The sequence below is a fragment of the Echinops telfairi genome, unplaced genomic scaffold, assembly GCF_000313985.2.
Source record: "Echinops telfairi isolate 266 unplaced genomic scaffold, ASM31398v2 ScPeMD7_443;HRSCAF=831, whole genome shotgun sequence".
NCBI lineage: Eukaryota > Metazoa > Chordata > Mammalia > Afrosoricida > Tenrecidae > Echinops > Echinops telfairi.
Window position 1 is genome coordinate 60,764,309 of NW_022104341.1, and position 19,573 is coordinate 60,783,881.

The window sequence follows — 19,573 nt, forward strand, 5'->3', positions numbered from 1 at the left end:
GGCCAACGTAATACAGAACCCCTGAAGTGTACACATAATTCCCAGTGACTAAAATTCCTTTTCTAGAACGGAACCCTAAAAGGAAATCATGTGGGAGATGTCTGATATTGGGAAGCCGAGTTCTTCAGATTCAGGGTGAGACCCTGTACCTCCTCGCCAGAGAGAAAAAGCTAGGATCCTCCTCAGCCTCAGAGACATCTTGCTAGAGTCACTGGATTAAGACGGATGTGCAATTTCTTAAGTATCCTCCTCCCCCGCCTTTTTCTTTATAAGTGAAGCCTCCGGGCTCTGCAGCCTGATGAATCAGCCACCACATTATATAACAAGATATGTGGGTGAGAAGCACGGACTGAGATTCTAAGGCAAGAAAACGGACACTAGGCCCCTTTGGAGGGACTCAGCCCAGGTGCCCTGAGAGATACTTTCTCTAGCTGCACAGCACGACATTTACTAGACTAAAAGTCCCTTCAATCCTCTCAAAACAGTAACCAACAATGGTAGAAAAGTTTTCCCAAAGAAACCTAACACAAACAAAAACTTATCGATAGGAAATATAAACAACATGCGATGCTACCTATTGCAAGGTTCTCTACAGTAACCTTTAAGGAAACAAATGTAAATTCATAACACGTAGGTAATGGATTTGAGAGACAAGCAAAGTACTAGGCATGGCTTAATATTTCTATAGCTAGGGAGTAGATATTCAACACGTATTAGTTCCACTTTATTTTTCTTCTTCTCTTTAGAAGGTCGGCTTTCCAGGAAGAAATACCCAGTTTTAAGAATCTCATTTTCCCCTTACAAGTCTTAAAAACAAACAAACAAACAACAAAAACAATCAACAGCTGAACAATAAAACCCACCGCTATTGAATCAATTCTGACTCATAGCGACTTTATAGAACAGTCACACTGCCCCCGAGGGGCCTCAAAGTAACACATCTTTATGGAAGCGGGCTGCTGTGTTTCAAGTTAGTCACTGAGCACCTAACCACTTTGCAGCCAGATTTCCTTTAAAAGCTATCCATTTGTTCAATTCAAAAAAGAGAGAAATATGGTTTCATTTGTTTGTTTTTCCAGAATTAAGTCAACGGCTGACCTGAATTTAAGTCCCGTCCTGGATTGAAGGCCCGGCTGTTAACGGTATTTGAAAGTCGATCACAACTGACCGTTCTGGACACGTTGGTGTTAAAGTTGCCATCAAATCTGAAACAACAGAAGAAAAAATATCACAAAGTTAGAAGAAGAAATTACTTTTCAGCTATCCAATTGGGGGAAAAAAGGGCAACAAAAACGATAGCTCATGCTTTGTACAAAAAGGGACACAGATGTAAACAATAATGATTTGAATTTAAAATAAGGAAAAAAATCACTTCAGAGCATTATGGGAATACACAGCAGCTGTATTCAGAAGGCTTTCAGTAATCAAGTTCAAATTCTAAAGATTAAAAAAAAAAAATCCTTAAGGCCATTTTCCCTCCAAACATCTGAGTTAGGACCTATTGAGATCATATAGAAAATAGATCTGACAACATTCAGACTGGAATTGCAAGATTCCATATTGCATTTTGATGTTATAGACTAAGCAGAAATACTTCTTTAAATGACCACAGGTGAAAGACAATGGGCAATGGCAACACCGACAGAATGGATGGCGGTGAGGGAGGGAGGAAGACTCCGGAGGAGTCCAGGCCTGCCACTTATCCCGTGTGACCTGCGCTTTGTGCTGCAGCAAGCAGCAACCTCTAACCATGTAACAAGAAATCATGGCACCCCCGCTTACTTGTCGATACTAAGAATATCGTTAAGTGAATTTAACTCAGAAGTAACAGAGGTTCAAATCTTAATCTTCTAATGAACCTAAATAGGATTTCAGATCCTAATGTGATTCAAGAAGGTCCTCTGTGTTGGCCAAATAAACTCAACTTAAAATTACTTAAAAACAAAACATATTCAGATGTAAACCTCCAGCGATAAACGCCATTTATGAAACTCCATTACTAACAGAGGTAGGGACACTACACCTGGAAGAAACACTCCTAAAAATCATGTGCATTTGATTATTCATAAATCATCTGGTCATCTTTTGATCACATTTCATAACATTTAAGAATGATCAAATGGATCCAGTTTGAATGAGTAAGTGTGAGAGGGTTTACATGGCAAAAGTAGGAGAAGTCATTTTGTTTAGATGCACATCATTCAGAGTAGGAGCAAGTGTCTATTTTCAGAGACCTTCCGTCTGGCCTCTAACCCAGTGCGATTACATCAGCGGTGACCACTGTGTCTCAACGAAGGCAGTGGTTTCTCTAGCATGGCTGCTCTTCCTTGGACCTACTCCATCTTGTCTAGACGAGATGACTGCTGCCCCCAAAGCCACAGATGGAGAGAGATGGAGAGAGAGAGAGAAAGAGAGAGAAAGAGAGAGAGAGAGAGAGAGAGAAACAGAGCTGCAGCTGCTTGCGCGTGTGCCCGGGGTAAAACAACACCATTACAATCTCATTGTCCCTCCTTTCAGCATCGGAACACCTGTGAAGCAAGAGTGCCATCATCCAAGCAACTCTGGCTTGGTGTTTTAATTATTCAAGCAAACGAAATGGAATGGTGACATAGGTGCCCTTCACATGACTGGATTTGCTCCTGGGAAGAACTGGAGCTCTGAAGCTTGTGTCCCTGTGATCTAGTGACCTGGTGTCGTCTGGCATCGCTGGAGTCCTGGGGGTGCCCTGGTTAAAGTGGTCGGCAGATTGAACACACCAGCTAGCTGCTCAATGGGAGAAAGAAGCAGCAGTCTAATTCCATACAGATCTGTACCTTACACACTCATGGGGACCATTCGCTCTGTTCTACGGGGATTCCAGGGATCAGAACGGATTCAGCAGCAAGTGGGTTTGGTTTGAGAACACTGTACTCTCTTTCTTAATGAATATATTACACTGCCTCTTGAGTAATTAACAAATAAATCACCATGACCGTTAATTATCCAACACAGTTGATGTAGAAGCACACAATTGCCTCAAAGCAAAGAATCATTCTAAAAGATTCTAGGGCAGCGGTTCCTAACCGGTGGTTTGACCGCTTTGGGGGTCGAACGACCCTTTAACAGGGGTCGCCCGATTCATAACAGTAGTAGCAAAATTACAATTATGAAGTAGCAACGAAACCAATTTTATGGTCGGGGTCACCACAACACGAGGAGCTGTATTAAAGGGTCTTCGTGGCATTAGGAAGGTTGAGAACCAGTGTTCTAGGGCTACAAGGGAAATCTGTTTCTACTTAAATAACCCTAAGTGAGATTCTCACGGAAAGGGGTAGAGAAAGATCCCCATGGCCAACGATGAGGTCACTAAGGAAGGGGGAGAAAGGTCAAAGGCAGCTCTTTTCTCTTTATTAGCGCTACCCTCGAGAGCTCACCATGGGCACGGCGTGGAATTGACAACTCTCTGCTGACCTGTTGTTATTTATGTCTATCTGAGTCTTGAACTCCCTTCCCATTCGTTCCTGAAATTGAGAGGCTCCTAGGAACCAGTGGCAGAGAGAAGGTTCAGGTGAGAAGGAGGGGTGAAATACACCTCTCTGTGCAGGGAAAAGGGAAGACGTGCACGGGGCCATCTCCGGCTGGTTTTCCTGTGCATCTCTCTTACTACCATTGAGTTGATGCTGACTCATAGCGACCCTAGGACAGGGCTGAACTGCCCCTGTGATTTCTGAGATCTTTCTCCTGTGGAGCAGCTGGCAGTTTCGAACCGCTGGCCTTGGCACAGATGAGTGAATGCATATTAAACAGTGCATGAAAACAGAGCTGATACCAAGGGCTCAATAGAAAGTAAATGTTTAGAAAATGATGATGGCAACATATGTACAAATAGGCTTGGTGCCGTTGATGTATGGATTGTTCTAAGAGCTGTAAGAGCCCCCAGTAAAATAATTTTTACTAATAATTAAAAAAATAGTGCATACCCAGTTTTGAAGTATAAAAATTTGTATGAAAGTGGTAACTAATACACTGTTCTATCACTTATGAACAAGAGTAATAAAACAAATAAGAAAATCAAAACCCTCCCTCCAAAAAAGAGGAACACAAAATACATTCTTTTTTTTTTTTCTTTTAAAAAAATCATTTTATTTGGGGCTCATACAACTGTTATCCCAATCCATACACACATCAATTGTGTAAAGCGCATTTGTACATCGTTTCTCAAAACATTTTCTCTCCATTTAAACCCCCGACATTAGGTCCTCATTTTTCCCCTCCCTCCCCGCTCCCCCCTCCCGCATGTGCCCTTGATAGTTTATAAATGGGTATTTTGTCATATCTTGCCCTGTCCGACGTCTCCCTTCATCCACTTTTTGATTGTCTGTCCCCCAGGGAGGTGGTCACACACAGTTCCATGTAATCGGTTCCCTCTTTCCTACCCATTCTCCCTTTACCCACCCTGTTTTGCCACTCATACCACTGGTCCTATAGGGCTCATCCGTCCTGGATTCCCTGTATTTTCAGTTCCCATCTGTACCAGTGTACCTCCTCTGGTCTAGCCAGTCTTGCAAGATAGAATTCGAGTCATGGTAGTGGGAGCGGGGAGGAAACCTTTAGGAACTAGAGGAAGGTTGTATTTCACAAAATACATTCTTGTGAATGAGAATCTGCTGGGACTCATGGTTTCCCTGCAGCCAAAGCGGATGGGAAACCACAATGGGATAAATACGTGTCCCTGGTGAAAAAAAAAAAAAAAAAAGCCCAAGAGCTGGCGATGGAATTACTCCTCAGGTACTTCTCAAATCGTATAGTGCATGATGGGTGATGAATGACCTAATGGGCTGCATCCACTACGTGAATGAGATCACCCACGGGCAAAGCAGCACACTGACTCACAGCCCCCAAAAGCCTGGCGCGCTGTGCAGAAGGCATGCAGCCGGCCAGAGACTTCTCCCGAGACCATTTTCGCTCCCTGGGTAACTGGCGGGTCATAAACATGGGGTGGTTTGAAATGAATTGATCCATCACTCAGTACTTTCTGGTATTTAGAGACTTCGAAGACATCACATCCACTGTCGTCCTCTTGCAGCGCGCTATCTTTTACAAGGTAACAGTCTCCCCGGAGTCTCGATGGCCACCTCACAGGTGGATGGACACTGCACTCACCAGCCAGGTTAACAGGACATACCTGGAGAGAAAAACCCTCTAGCACTGCCCACAGCACGGTGTGTCCACTCCAGGGGAGCCCACGAGGTAAGGGAGTTACAAGAACAAACCCCTGGTGACTATCTCTCCACCCTTCCCTCACACGCTAACACCTGCTTTTCTTTCTGGCCTCCAAACACAGGAGTGACACTTGCTTACCCACTCGGGTTATACTGGCCTCCTCCAGGCCCTAGCACAGGGCAGGGGTGCCTCTTATGCATGGGTGGCTCTCGGAGAGCAATTTATCAAAAAGCACGTGCTCTTCACCCGATTTTGGCGGCTGTGAGAAATCTCAAGTTCACACTAAAGATGCTTTATAAATGCGTGTCAGTTACTTTTAGGACTTGTCTAAAAGATCATTCACTGAGAAGTATATTATTAGGGGCTGGTCATATCCATGTACTGAGGCTTGTGGAAAGGCTGGGACCTGGTGACATCCTAGATCCGCAGAGAAAATCGGTGGGCATCTGAACCAAAGAGGTTTGGTTTGCTTGCTTCAGATCTGTGCTTTAAAAGAGTTAGTAATGACAGTAAGGGGGAACGTCTACCCCAATCTCCTTTAGACCTTCCCTGTAAAAGAAAGAGATTCTGGATTATGATAGCTGCTTTCTCTACTTATTTTCACAAGATAAAAACAGTGCCTGCAATTCCATTTCCAGAGAAATAACTCCATCTCGCCGACCCCCTCACGTTTGGGGGGGAAAAACCACTTCCTTCTGGATTTACTTTCATGAACAACTGATCGAAACTGCATCCCGAGGAGAAAACAGAACTGTGACTCCCACTTTGATCTCTTCCCCATGGAGAAATTCACTCCCTGCCTGGCTTGCAAGATGTTCATTTGATTGACGTTTGCTCTGATGTGCAAACTGCTTTGAACTTCAGACATTTAATTCCCATCAGGCTGCAGTCATTTTTATTCTCCTTCAACAGGATTTACAAGCAGGAGATCAGCAAATGTAGAAGATAAAATAAATTTGCAGAAGCTTTGAATCTTACATCAAAACAGTGTTCAAGTGAGCTCCAATTGGATTTCACTCAGTCTCGATTCACAGCGTAAATCAACTTTGCAGTGGAGTCTCTCAGCTTAGACAGAGAAAGATATAAAGGAGAGAGACACACATCAGTTGGGGTTTACTTCCAGAATCTCTTTTTTGGTCTTTGTTTAAATTTCCCAGGGAAGGTGACTTGCCAGGCAAATCGCTCAGTACGTTGGGTTTTCCTCAAAATTTCCAGCAAAGCCTGCCCAATTTATCACATAGCTCACTGCAGCCGCACCCACGGCGGGGCTCCCAGAGTGGTGGTGGAATGCTGCAGTAAACGTGGGTACATTTCCACGGGAATAATTGAAAAGGCAAACCCTCAGGGAGAGCTCAGAAGAGCAAGGCTTAAACTTTTGGCCGAGCTCACAAACAGCCAAATACAGTGATAGAGAAGGGTGCATGGGCTCTTTTTTTACTTGTGCGCTTGCTTTCCATCACTACTAAGACACTATAAATGAATGAGCCTTTGAGGCACAGTAGGTTAAGTGTTGGGCTACTCACTGCAAGATCAGCAGTTCAAACCCACCAGCCACTCCAAGGGAGAAAGATGAGGCTTTCGGCTCCTGGAAAGATTTACAACCTCTGTAAGGTTGCTATGATTTGATGGCAGTGGGTTAGGACACCATGAACTTGAAGCAATTGGATGAGACCTAACAATACCACCCTCAAAAGATGGTGCACAAAAGCGGAGGGTGTGAGAGGTGGGAGGTGCAATTTTTCCTGGGAGCAATACCTGTTATCAGATCAGAAGCTGGTCTGGCACAAGGCCTGGGAGACTGAACTGAGCTCAGAACCCAGAACAGGACTTACTACAAGCTGCATTAGCAGAGCCGCGCACAGCTCTACAGGATGCAAAGAGGCAAAACTCCTTAACAGCTGCAGGAGCCACGACAAGGTCTAGACGCCAAAAATGCCCATGCCTGCCTGGCCCCCTGGTTCTAGAAACAATCTAACAGCGTCTGTCTTACTGTGATAGGACGACATATCACTTCACCTTCATTCTGCCAGGTTCCTGCTCATTCTCTTTGGCAAGTGTCTGCTCTCCAAATATTTGAGCAACACCAGTTGAAAAGAATTAAACAAGAATGCCCTTATCTCCCACTTAACCACCCTGAGAGTAAAGTCAAACAAAGAAAGAGGCTAAGATAAAAATCAAACATCTGCACTGGCAAATATTTAAACTCGGCTTGAACGGCGGAGGAGAGGGAAGGATCACTTCAAAAAGGAACGATCACACGTATAAAGTACATGACACCCGAATGCCCACCCCCAGCACCAAGTTTACTTATTCAAACGCCTAAATTAATGGGCAAACTGAAAAGCTGTCAAGTAACGTGTAATCACGTTTCCAGCAATGGCTTTTCCTTCCACCTGGTAGAGATTGGAGTGATAAGTCACATTCTTTTTGTTCCTATCAGTTAAAGGGAGATTAAACCTCTGGGGTTCAGCAACTCAGGCAGATGGGAAACGAGGGCTGGATTCAAAGGCCTTGGACGTGAGGCTTTCAGCGCAATAAAGCTCTCTGTTACCTACTGGCCGTCTGTGTATCTTGGAAGCACCAACCGTAGTTTCTTCTGTTTCCTCACCCAAACAGGTCACTGCAAGGAAATGTGGCGATGCTGGGTATTGCTGCTGTGTCCCCACTGCGGGTGGGATCCGTTTAATTGTTGTCTCACAAAAGCTTGGGAAGCTTTCTCCCCGGGGGGTTGGGAGAGGTTTCCCCACTGATAAAAGACTTGTCCCATCTTCCTCATCTCACAGGGAGGAAGTGTGGATCTGCTGGTTCCTTCTGGGTTATTCCAAAGCCCTCTTCTCCACCCTGACCTTTGCCATCAGATAAACACCACTGTACAGTTACTTGTTCGCATGCCCTGCGCCCTTTCTAGAAAGATGGAAAGGGAGAGAGAGAGAGTGAGCTTTTCTTGGATTTCATTTCCCCTCGGGGGTAGCCCTGAACCTACCTGTGAAGGGTGACACTCGAGTGGCTGCTCAGTGAACGGTGGAAACCGTACAGGCTGGTGCTTCTCAGGAGCAGCGAGCAGAGATAGAGGCTTGGGTGTGTTCTTTTGTCCCCTTGTGTCTGCACAGTAGTTAGTACCCAGCAAACTGCCCAGAGTAGCATGACTTCAAAGGCCATCGGAGCTGGAGAATGACCTTGGGGGTGACCCCGGCACATACACACTGAGGAGGGGGGAGGGTTGTTCACATGTCCCTGCCCTGTAAAGCGACTAAAGCTGCAGAGCAGCGCTGGCTCACCATGTGTCTGCAGGAGGCACTGCTGACCCTTAGCAGAGATTCAACAAAGCTGTGAGGGCGGGGCAGATATTATCTCACCACACCAGAGCAGCCAGTTGCCCCCCAAAGAGGGTAGAGACCGATTTTTAAAGAAATCTTGGCTTTCCTCGGAAACAATTCGGCTATTTTTCTGGAATAAAATACGTAAAAAGCTCAAAGGAAATGTCTGGTCCACAGCTGAGAGAAGGTCTATTTCTTAAAGCTGGTCTGGGCCACTAGCTAGTTTCTTTTAGAGACCGGATTTTTAAAAGGAAATCATAAGACCATGCTCCCCCTAAAAATCTATAAAGGGAAAAAAAATCTATAAACGATAGCTGGTGAAATTTAGTATTCTAAGCACTGCGGCAGGTTCCAGCTTGCCCCATGCCCTTGCTTTTGTGAAGGTCACAGAAAATCCAGAAAGCCTGATTGGCCGCAGGCCCAAAGGCAAGCGTTTCCTGCCGTGAAGATGCTCATCAATAGGACTGAAAATAAATTTAAATATTCATTCACACATTCACACACACACACACACACACACACACACACTGAGAAATGACAAAAGTGGCTGCAGGAACAGTGTGACACAGGGCAAAACTAACCAGACTAAGAAAGCTTTATATTCAAATAATTCAGGGATTTCAAAGGGTCTAAACAACCTAAAGTAAAATTCTAATGATAAACATATGGTCCAGTGTATTAACTGGGAGATGTCATTCCTATTTTACAACTGGTCTAATAGGCCATCACCCCAACGAGTGAGAGAAATGGAGGCAGATTCCAAACCTAGTCCCACTGAATCCCACCCCCTTGAAAATATTTCTTCATCTGTACAATTGAGGAGAGGGACAGTGGAAAGGGGATATAGTATCTATCCTACTGGATTGTTGAGAGCCTCAGGTAAAGAATTCGATGTATACCCTGCCCCAAAGCTTTAAAAGAAGTCAACACATAAATATATTTCATTAAATAGAAAATAACACAGCTCTTTTACATAAGCTCAAGAATGCAGTGGGGTTGGCTTTCTGAAATGCAAACTATGCTCCAAAATCCCAACTGATTTTTGAGCTCAACTCAAGCCTTTCTGGTATCCATATCCAGAAAGACTATCTGTACCATTTTGCTTGCCTGCCAGTGATAATACTTCTTGTAAGTGCCTGGAGATGAAGATTTAAAATTAAAATAGTGAAGATGACTTGAAAGAATCCGCTTTGCTGCACAACATTCTGTAGACAGATACATCGAACCCATCTCCCGGGGGACGAGAGGGTCAGCAATAAATGTAAACGCAGTTACGAAGGACCACCTTTTCTGGCTTATGACACAGAGAAGACGGAAGAACAACTGTCAACTAAGTCGCATGGTTTTATTTTCCCTAAGGATCTTAATTTGCCCTCGTTTGCTGTACTGTGGTCATTTGCATTTCGCCAGTATTTTAACGCCAGGGTCACTCCTGATGAACAGGTTTCCACACAGCTTGCAGACTAAGAGAGACTAGGAAGAGGATCCCGATCATGGCCTCTCAGATTGGGACCCCTGCCCCTTGCCATGCTGACTCACAGGAACCCCTGTGGAGGTAACTGTTTGTGAGAGTAGAAAGCCGCGACTTTCTCTGGTGCTGCTGCTGGTGGTTTCAAACTGCCAGCCATGAGGATGACAGCCCAACGTGTAACCGCTCCACCACTGACACCACCAGGGGAAGGCAATGTGATGGGAAAAGGTGTCTCCGGCGTGCAGATGTGACGTCAATGGCGTACACTGAGGAAAACTTTAGGAACCTTCAGTTGCTGGCGTGGTGCCACTTAAAATGAGAAGCAGGAGCTATAAGCATCCATTAATATGGAATGCACTAAGTAGAGATTAAGGGAAATTGGGAATCATGAAAATTGAAACGGAATGTATGGAAACAAATACCCCAGGCACTTTGAGATGAAATTGAGGAATACTGCCATTTTGAAATGAGGCAAAAATAGGGTCTACAATGCTAAGATTGATGAAATGAATAGCACAGTGTCCCACTCATCATCCAAAAGAACATTTCAAGAGTCAGCGCGAAGTACAACACTGTCGAGGGATAGGATATCATATGCTAACATGGAAGAGCCATTAACGTGACTATTTTCAAATTTACTCACCAACCACTAATATCAAAGAAAGAAATGGAAAGTTTTGACCAACTTCTGCAGTCTGAAATTAATCCAACAAACACCCAAGCAAGATGCAATGGTAATTAGTGGTGATTAGATTATAAAAGCGGGCAACAATGACTTAGGAACAGTAGCTGGAAAACATGGTGTTGGTGATAGAAACGATGCTGGAGATCACAAGATTTAATTTTGGAAGACCAACAACTTCTTTACTGCAAATATCATTTTTTCCAACAATATAAATAATAACGATATACATGGACCTAGGCTGATGAAATACACAAAAACAAAATTGACTACGGAAACAGATGCTGGAGAAGCTTCAATATCATCAGTCAGAACAAGGCCAAGAAGGGCTGACTGTAGAACAGAGTATCAACTGTTTGGGGTGGAAGCTGGAGAAAATGAGAACAAGTCCATGAGAATAAAATTATAGACCCCACTGAATTTAGAGGCCACTCGGGAATAGATCTGACACATTGTCTTTGGTCGTTTGAGTGTTCAGAGTTGTGGGTGACATCACCAATAAAAAGAGCAAAGGTTTATTTAAAAGAAAGGAAGAAAATACAAAAATAGATATGAGAAACGACTCTGATACTCTTAAAAGAAAAGTAGTTAAAGAGAAAGAAGGGGAAATGATGTAGAAAAAGCTAAACAAACCTTCAAAGGGTGCTCAAGAAGACAAATTAAAATATTAAGAGAGAAGAAAATGGTGAGTACTTCTCCTGCTGAAAGAACGGAAGAAAAAAATCCATGCCTCGAGTTACAACAGTGACGGATTCTATAAGCAAAATATTGTACTATGCAGGAAGCATTCAAAGAAGAAGGAAGAAATCACTGTACCCAAAAGACTGGTCAACGTTCAACCATTTCAGGTATGATCAGGACCTGATGGGCTTCCAGGGAAAACATCCAGCTGCACTAAAGGCACTGATGCAAAACAAGGCTCTAGGAATTGATGGAATGTTAATTGAGACGTTTCAACAACTATGCAATGCTGGAAGCACTCACTCATCTAAGCCAAGAAATTTGGTAGACAGCTACCTGGCCAGCTGACTAGAAGAGATTCAAATTTGTGCTTATTCTACAGAAGGTTAATCCAGGAAAAAAAATGAGTGAATTATGGAACAATATCAATAATATCACACATATGAACATTTTTCTTCCGTGAAGATAATTTAAAAATAGTTGCCATAGGACATCAACAGGGAGCTGCCAGAAATTTCAGCCAGATTCAGAAGAAGATATGTATCTTTGCCCTCTCTCAATAGCATAAGCACGAAGAGCTCATGTTTGAGTTCTGTTTAAAACAAAACTACTTCCCCTCCACATACCCCAACCCCCCAAAACACCCCACCAAAACCCCTCAGTTGAAGCTGTTGATTGCCTCCCTAAAATGAAAATTGTATCTTCTAATCTTTCTTTTTTTGTTACTTTAAAAAAAACACATTTTATTGGGGGTTCATACAATTCTTATCACAATCCATCCATCGTGTCAAGCACATTTGTACATTTGTTGGCATCATCATTTTCAAAACATTACAGTTTCAGAAACCCACAGGGGCAGTTCTGCCTCGTCCCATAAGGTTGCTTGAATCCAGTTGGAATTGACTCAGTGGCGGTGAGCGATGATCCGTTATCAATCCAGCTACTTTAACGGTTTCTTCCATCATTTGCCCCAGACACCGGGCACATTCCTCAGCTCTCTTGCCCATTACCAACTATGGAATCTTCACGTTGACCGCTTGTTTCCGGAAAGCTCTCCTTTCATCCATGTTCAAATCCTTTTTCTCCTCTCTAAGACTCAACTGAAGTGTTTCTTCCATAACTATTCCACATATCTCTTTTTAAAAACAAACTAATGAATAAATGATTAAATCTTCCCAAGCTTCATAGTATCACCCTGCTCCCTCAGGGTAATTTCACACACACACACACACACACACACACACACACACACACACACACAAATTCTGTGATGGAATCAAATTTACTAATTTGGGAAACAGGAAAAGTAAGGAACATGAATGAGTTTTGAGAGTTGGTCAGCTCTCTGGATTGGATTTAGCTGAAAGTGCTTCTCATTTTATCACCGAGGAAACTGAGGACCAAAAGGCCAAGAAAACATCCCAAGATCATGTTGCAAAGTGGCAGAGCAGGGGCCGGTGCACTCTTAGACTGACGGTGCTAAGAGCGAGGAGTCTCCTTCCACTCACTGGGACCCAGGAGACAGAGCAGAGCTGCCCCTGTCTTTTGGGTGGGATCAAAATAGAAGCCAATCGACAGCTTTCTTCCCTAGGAAGCTGCTGGTGAGTTCAAGTGGCCAATCTTTCAGTTAGCAACCAGGTGTTTAATCTTTTACCCCACTAAGGGTTCTTAGAACTATATTACTGTGACAATCTTCATCATGACTAAAGTGGAACAGGGCAGAAAGGAAAAATTAGTTCTAGGAAGTAAGGCAATTTTCCCCACCATGGTAGAGACCGAGTTCAGTTAAAACAAAGAAAACCAACCAAGGCTTGCCTCTCCTTACAAATGCAGGAGAGCTCATGTTTGAGTTCTGTTTAAAACAAAACTACTTCCCCTCCACATACCCCAACCCCCCAAAACCCCCCACCAAAACCCCTCATTTGAAGCTGTTGATTGCCTCCCTAAAATGAAAATTGTATCTTCTAATCTTTCTTTTTTTGTTACTTTAAAAAAAACACATTTTATTGGGGGTTCATACAATTCTTATCACAATCCATCCATCGTGTCAAGCACATTTGTACATTTGTTGGCATCATCATTTTCAAAACATTTGCTTTCTAGTTGAGCCCTTGTTATCAGCTCCTCATTTTTTCCCTTCCCTACCCTCTCCCTCCCTCACGAACCCTTGATAATGTAGAAATTATTATCTTCTCATATCTTGCCCTATCTGACGACTCCCTGCACCCACTTTTCTGTTGTCCGTCTCCCCGGGAGGAGGTTATATGTAGATTTAAAAAAATCATTTTATTAGGGGCTCATACAACTCATATACAATCCATACATACATCAATTGTGTAAAGCACATTTGTACATTCATTGCCCTCATCATTCTCAAAACATTTGCTCTCCACTTAAGCCCCTGGCATCAGCTCCTCTTTTTTGGCCCTCCCTTTCCGCTCCCTCACGAACCCTTGATAATTTATAAATTATTATTTTCTCATATCTTGCCCTGTCCGACGTCTCTCTTCACCCACTTTTCTGTTTCCGTCCCCCAGGGAGGAGGTCACATGTAGATCCTTGTAATCGGTTCCCCCTTTCCAATCCACTCTCCCTCTACGCTCCCAGTATTGCCACTCACACCACTGGTCCTGAAGGGATCATCCGCCCTGGATCCCTGTGTTTCCAGTTCCTATGTGTACTAGTGTACACCCTCTGGTCTAGCCAGACTTGCAAAGTAGAATTGGGATCATGATAGTGGGGGGCGGAGGACGCATTTAAGAACTAGAGGAAAGTTATATTTTTCATCGTTCCTACATCACACCCTGTCTGGCTCATCTCCTCCCTGAAACCCCTTAGCAAGGGGATCTCCAGTGGCCTACAAATGGGCTTTGGGTTCCACTCCATACCCAGCCCCCCATTCGCTATGGTAAGATTTTTTGTTCTGATGTTGCCTGATACCTGATCCCTTCGACACCTCGTGATCGCACAGGCTGGTGTGCTTCTTCCACGTGGGCTTTGTTGCTTTTGAGCTAGATGGCCGCTTGTTTACCTTCAAGCCTTGAAGACCCCAGATGCTGTATCTTTTGATAGCCGGCACCATCAGCTTTCATCACCACATTTGCTTATGCACCTATCTGTCTTCAGCGATCGTATCACAGAGCTGAGCACACAATGATATGATCTATTATAAAGTCTTTAAGAGGTATTAAGATTATAGGTTAGCACGCTGATCATGGAAATTAAAACACAGGTCTGTCACTAACCCATTCCTGTCTCCTATGGCATCAGTGATATTTAAATAACTTGAAGTGCCAACAGAGAAAGAAAAAACAACTTCAAGACATCCCACAAGATATACAGCAATTTGTATACTTGAACGACTCCGATGTTGACATTCCTTTCATTACATACATATGTACCAAAGAAGTAACTTCTTTAAGAGAAATAGTCCTGAAGAAAGTAATAGACATTTCTCGTAGTGACAGCTTGGGTAGAGTTGATAAAACTTTGACTTCGATGATCCATGTTCCAGTTTCATTTTCTGCCCTTTTTCTAAGAGGGTTATAGCGTGGCTATCCAATTTCCCTCAGGAACCTGTGTTCTTGTAGCAGACAACCTCGCTAGCTGGTCTGTAGGTCACACAAAACCCTCGAGAGGTTGAACGAGAGACTCTGACTCCTAAAATCTTATCATTCTAGAACAGCGGGTCTGAAGCTGTGAGTTGCGACCCCTTTGGGGGTCGAATAACCCTTTCACAGAGGTCGCCCGATTCATAACACTAGCAAAATGACAGTGATGAGGTAGCAACGAAAATAATTTTATGGTTGGGGGGGGGGTGGTCACCACAATATGAGGAACTGTTTGAAAGGGTCGTGGCATTAGGAGGGTGAAGAACCACTGCTCTAGACGGTGCCAGCTGGAGGAAAGACTCTATTTGGGTCCACAGGCAATGGATAGGTGCTATTCGTCCTCCCCAATGACCGCATCAAACTTGGTGGATGCCCATGGACTCAAAAACTGAAATAACAGGAACCCCATTTGACAAGGGTATCTTTAAGTGCCCTGTGATGTCTATGAGAGAATTACCTGCAGAGCTAACAGTTGTTACCTCTAGGTGGCTGGCTTAAGCGAGCCAGCAAGAACAGCCTTCGCTTACTTACACTACTAGCTCCATCAGATGATTACTTTGTTCTTGTCACCTTTGGTGACTCCTCAAGGCCAATGCTAATGCTAACCCTTGTTAGGATGTTTCTCTGCCTACAGCTGCATTCCTCCAAAAGTCCGTGTCATTTCCTGATGTGATCCGTACCACAATTAGCTCATGAATAAACACGGAGTGAGGCCAAGAGTATCAAACCCTATTTGAAGAAAGAAAAAGAGGAGAAACATTCAAGTCCATTTTCCTGTCTTTCTACCCTAGTCCACCTTTTCCCTCTGCTCCCTTCTTAAATAAAAAAAGATCGAGTCAAAAATAAGAAACATCTAGAGATTGGGCTGCGGAAAGGAAGAGAGACAGGATTAAGAGATGCAGAAGATAAAATTATTGATCGGCTTATGAAAAAGCTAAAACCATGCCCGAGGCAGCGGAGCCTGCTGACTGTGAGGGCTTCAGAAGCACATGGCAGAGAGCCATCTTTGTGGCACGCCAGGTCTCGGGGAAAGATGCTCTCAAGGGTGCGCATAAAGGAACTACCGTACAGTCTTTAAAACTTGAGGGGATGAGAATAGGTGTTTGCACGGGGAAGTCAGGGATGGCTGTGGACCAGACATGTCTACTGGTCCAGAGCAGGAGTGGTAAACCCACATACTCCAATGGACCAGGCACATGGTAAGGTGGAGCACGTGGGAGGGTGTGATACCCCAGGCGCAAGTGGGAACGTGCTGAGCAGAGAATGCCTTGACCTGTCCACCTACGGGTGAGCTGCTCTTCAGGAAGGCTGGTTGTTGCCAGTGGGAATGTGGACCTGGTGTGTCCAGATGTTTGGATTTTTCCCCCACTTCCACGAAAAGGCAAAAATTGGGATTTTAAAAAATGTGTAATTGCCTCAAGTTTTAAATGTTGGCAACCCATTTAAAAACTTATAAAGTTAAAAACCTTTCAAACATCTTGTGGGCCAAATAAAATACCTCTGCAGGCCAGATACAGTCCATGGACTTAATTATGCGTTTATGTGTCTGCACGGTGCTTGTGGGAGCCCAGGAGCGCCTGCCCCTCATCCTCTCACCCAGTGCAACACAAAGGGGGCTGTTGATTAGATCACAGGACCCACTGGCCCGACTCTGCAAACCCTGTTATTCTAAGTGATACAGCTGAAAATGAGTTTGTCTTCAGTTAAGTCGTGCTCTATTTATTTTCTTTTTCCATATTAGAGAACATTAATTCTTCAGATCACTCCTTCAACAAACATTTGCAGCATGCCTGATAACTATACAGGGCCCTGCTCAAAATAATTAACTTCTGAGGTTCCCAAGTAGGAATTGTAAGAGTGGACTAGTCTGAGCGGGAAAATATCAAAAAGCACCTGAGAAATCAATGTTCTAGCCCTTTGCAGATTCCCTCTGTTGTCAGCAGAGCAGAACCTTTAGAGTTTGCTAAGCAGAATACTCTAGTAGAAAGCATTAACGCCTTTCTCTTTCCAGGAGTAGACTTAAAAGAAAGCAAATATGGATTATCATACAGCAAACATGAAACTTCAGGCTTGAAACAAAAAGTGGACATTAGCTTTCTTAAAATGTCTCATTACAATATTATCGTGGCACAAACTTATCTGTAATGCATTTAGAGAAGCAGCAAAGCCACCAGGCCACCAGCATGCAAACGATCAATCACCACCAACAGCTAACGATTGGCAACAATTCTTGAGATGATCCCACGATTGAATTGTATGATATGTAATATCATGCATCAATAAAACTGTTTAAAACAAACAGAGGGAAAAAAACCCCAACAGCTAAAGTGTTATTGTGTGAACACCGACCTTTAAAACTATCTCAGAAAGGAGCCGGGGTGGGACAGTGAGTGAAACACTGGGCCGCTCACCGTAAGAACAGGAGTTCGAACTCACCAGCCACTCCAGGGGAAAAAGAGGAGACCTTCTGATCCAGGAAAGACTGACAGCCGCAGGCACACACAGGGCTTTGAGTCAGAATTGACTCGATGGCAGCGACTGTGGCATCTTGTTGACAGAACGCAGACGAACAAACAAGATCCAGAACTAACATGGAAGAGGGTGAACCCCGGGCCCGTTGTTTATACTCATTGCCATACTGTTGTTACTGCCAACGACCCCAGGCACAGCAGAATGCAATGCTGCCTGGAGGTTGGATTGCTGTGACGCATGGGGTTTTACCCACTAATTTTGAGAAGTACATCCCCAGGCCTTGTTCCTAGTCTGCCTTAATCGGAAGCTTTACTGAAACCCGTGCAGCACCATAGCCACACAGAAGATGGGCCACGGTAACACCTGAGGTGTATTGGCTGGGCATCCAGCAACCTGGGTCTCTGGCATGAAAGGCAAAGGCTTTACCATTAAGCCATCACTACCTTACACTTAATAAAGACTACTACTAATACAGCTCTATGTGGCCCAGTATAATGCATGGACATAATGATTCTAAAAAGACTGACTCTACTACCACGAATTCTTCCAGTTTGGGAGAATTAGAGCAAGAATCTTTAGTCCATTTTTCATAGAAGCTTCAATCACTACCATTTTACCTGCACATATGCAGACACATATCTTAATTTAAACTTTTATTTAGGTATATATATATTTTAAAGAAACCATATATACTATGACTGTAAGTGGAACCCCCAAGCCTGTTGACCTGGTGAATATTGAGAACAAAACAAAACAACAACAAATAATTACCCAATAACAAAGTTTTTTTCATGTACAAATTAAATGTACCCCCCCCACACACACATACAATAACTCTGTGAAGTAGGTATTATTACCCACATTTCACAGATGAAGAAACAAGATCAAAGCCCTTAGGCAACTTCCCAAGGTCAACTTGTAAGTGAAAGAGATATGATTCAAATCCAAAGCTGTCTAGTTGCAAAACAAACTGTTTTAATCATGTCCTTAAATTGCTTCCCAAGACTGGGAGGACTTCCTTTCTCCTCATAACTCCCTGGCAGGCAAAAATATAGACATTTTTTGGAAGAGAGTGGAATGTAGGGAAGAATAATGTGTTCTGCAAAACATCAGAAAATACCCCAGGTAAAAATGTGACAGGAGGGACTAGGGATTCTTACTCGGATCCACCTCTAATAACGTACTACTAACGCTTGGCATGTGTGAGTCTTCATTAAACAACCGAGGGAGTCCTGTAATTTAGGGAGCGAGAGTGCTCAGCTGATCAGCATCACGCTGCTAATGGCAAGGTCAGCAGTTCAAAACCACCAGCCCCGCCAGGGGGAAAGACAGGGGTGGGTGGAGGTGTTTGGTTTGAGTGCTCAGCAGATGACTCGGAGAGCACTCGCGTGGAGTCCACTCCTGAAGCGCTGCTATGTGTTTCCATGGAGAGCGTTCAAGCCAGAGTCAAGGATTCATCTGAAGGTCAGGAGAGTCCTCATTTACCACTTTCTCCATTTTATCTTCAGGATTGCCCTGGTTTTTGACAGAGTAACCCCAAAGTGGGTCTCTGGCTGGTGAGGAGGGAGACGTGCACAGAATACCCACTCAGCCGTGTCAGTGCAGAGGACCAGTCTCTTAAGGAAACAGTCCCTCACTCCAATTTGCATATGACATGGTTACCCAGCTATGTCCAAGGTACAACTAAGGCATCTTGGAGACTACAATAAACAAAATGAAAATTTTGTGGAGAACAGAAACTCTTATTGTATTCACCAAAAGGGATGATTAAATTTGTAATTCAGCAATTCCCAAGTCACAACCTGTTTTCACTCCAACACATGCTTGATATACCCTGTTTCCCCAAAAGTAAGACATCCCCTGAAAATAAGACCTACTTACAGTTTTGCCTCTCGGTGAAATATAAGGCATCCCACCGAAAATAAGACCTCCCTGAAAATAAGGCCTCCCGAAGCTACTGTAACTCTGGACTCTGGACCGTAGTGGTGGGCGCCGCCACGCAGCTCACTATTGGCTGCAGCGCAGCCAGAGCAGACAGGAAGTACGAGGTCTCTTTTAATAAAACAATAAGCAATAAATGTGTACCGTATTCTTCTTCATGGAAAAATAAGACATCCCCTGAAAATAAGACCTAGCG

At 43.8% G+C, this 19,573-nt stretch overlaps 1 protein-coding gene across 1 annotated transcript in view; it reads right to left on the reverse strand.

The window, feature by feature from the left end:
- CACHD1 (cache domain containing 1) overlaps positions 1 to 19,573 on the reverse strand; it is a gene marked incomplete at its 5' end in the record, with an annotated part of 257,365 nt that overhangs the window by 93,805 nt on the left and 143,987 nt on the right. The window contains one exon of the mRNA XM_004699368.3: positions 1,099 to 1,205. Within this exon, the coding sequence (XP_004699425.2) occupies positions 1,099 to 1,205 (107 nt within the window). The remainder of the gene's footprint in view (positions 1 to 1,098; positions 1,206 to 19,573) is intronic.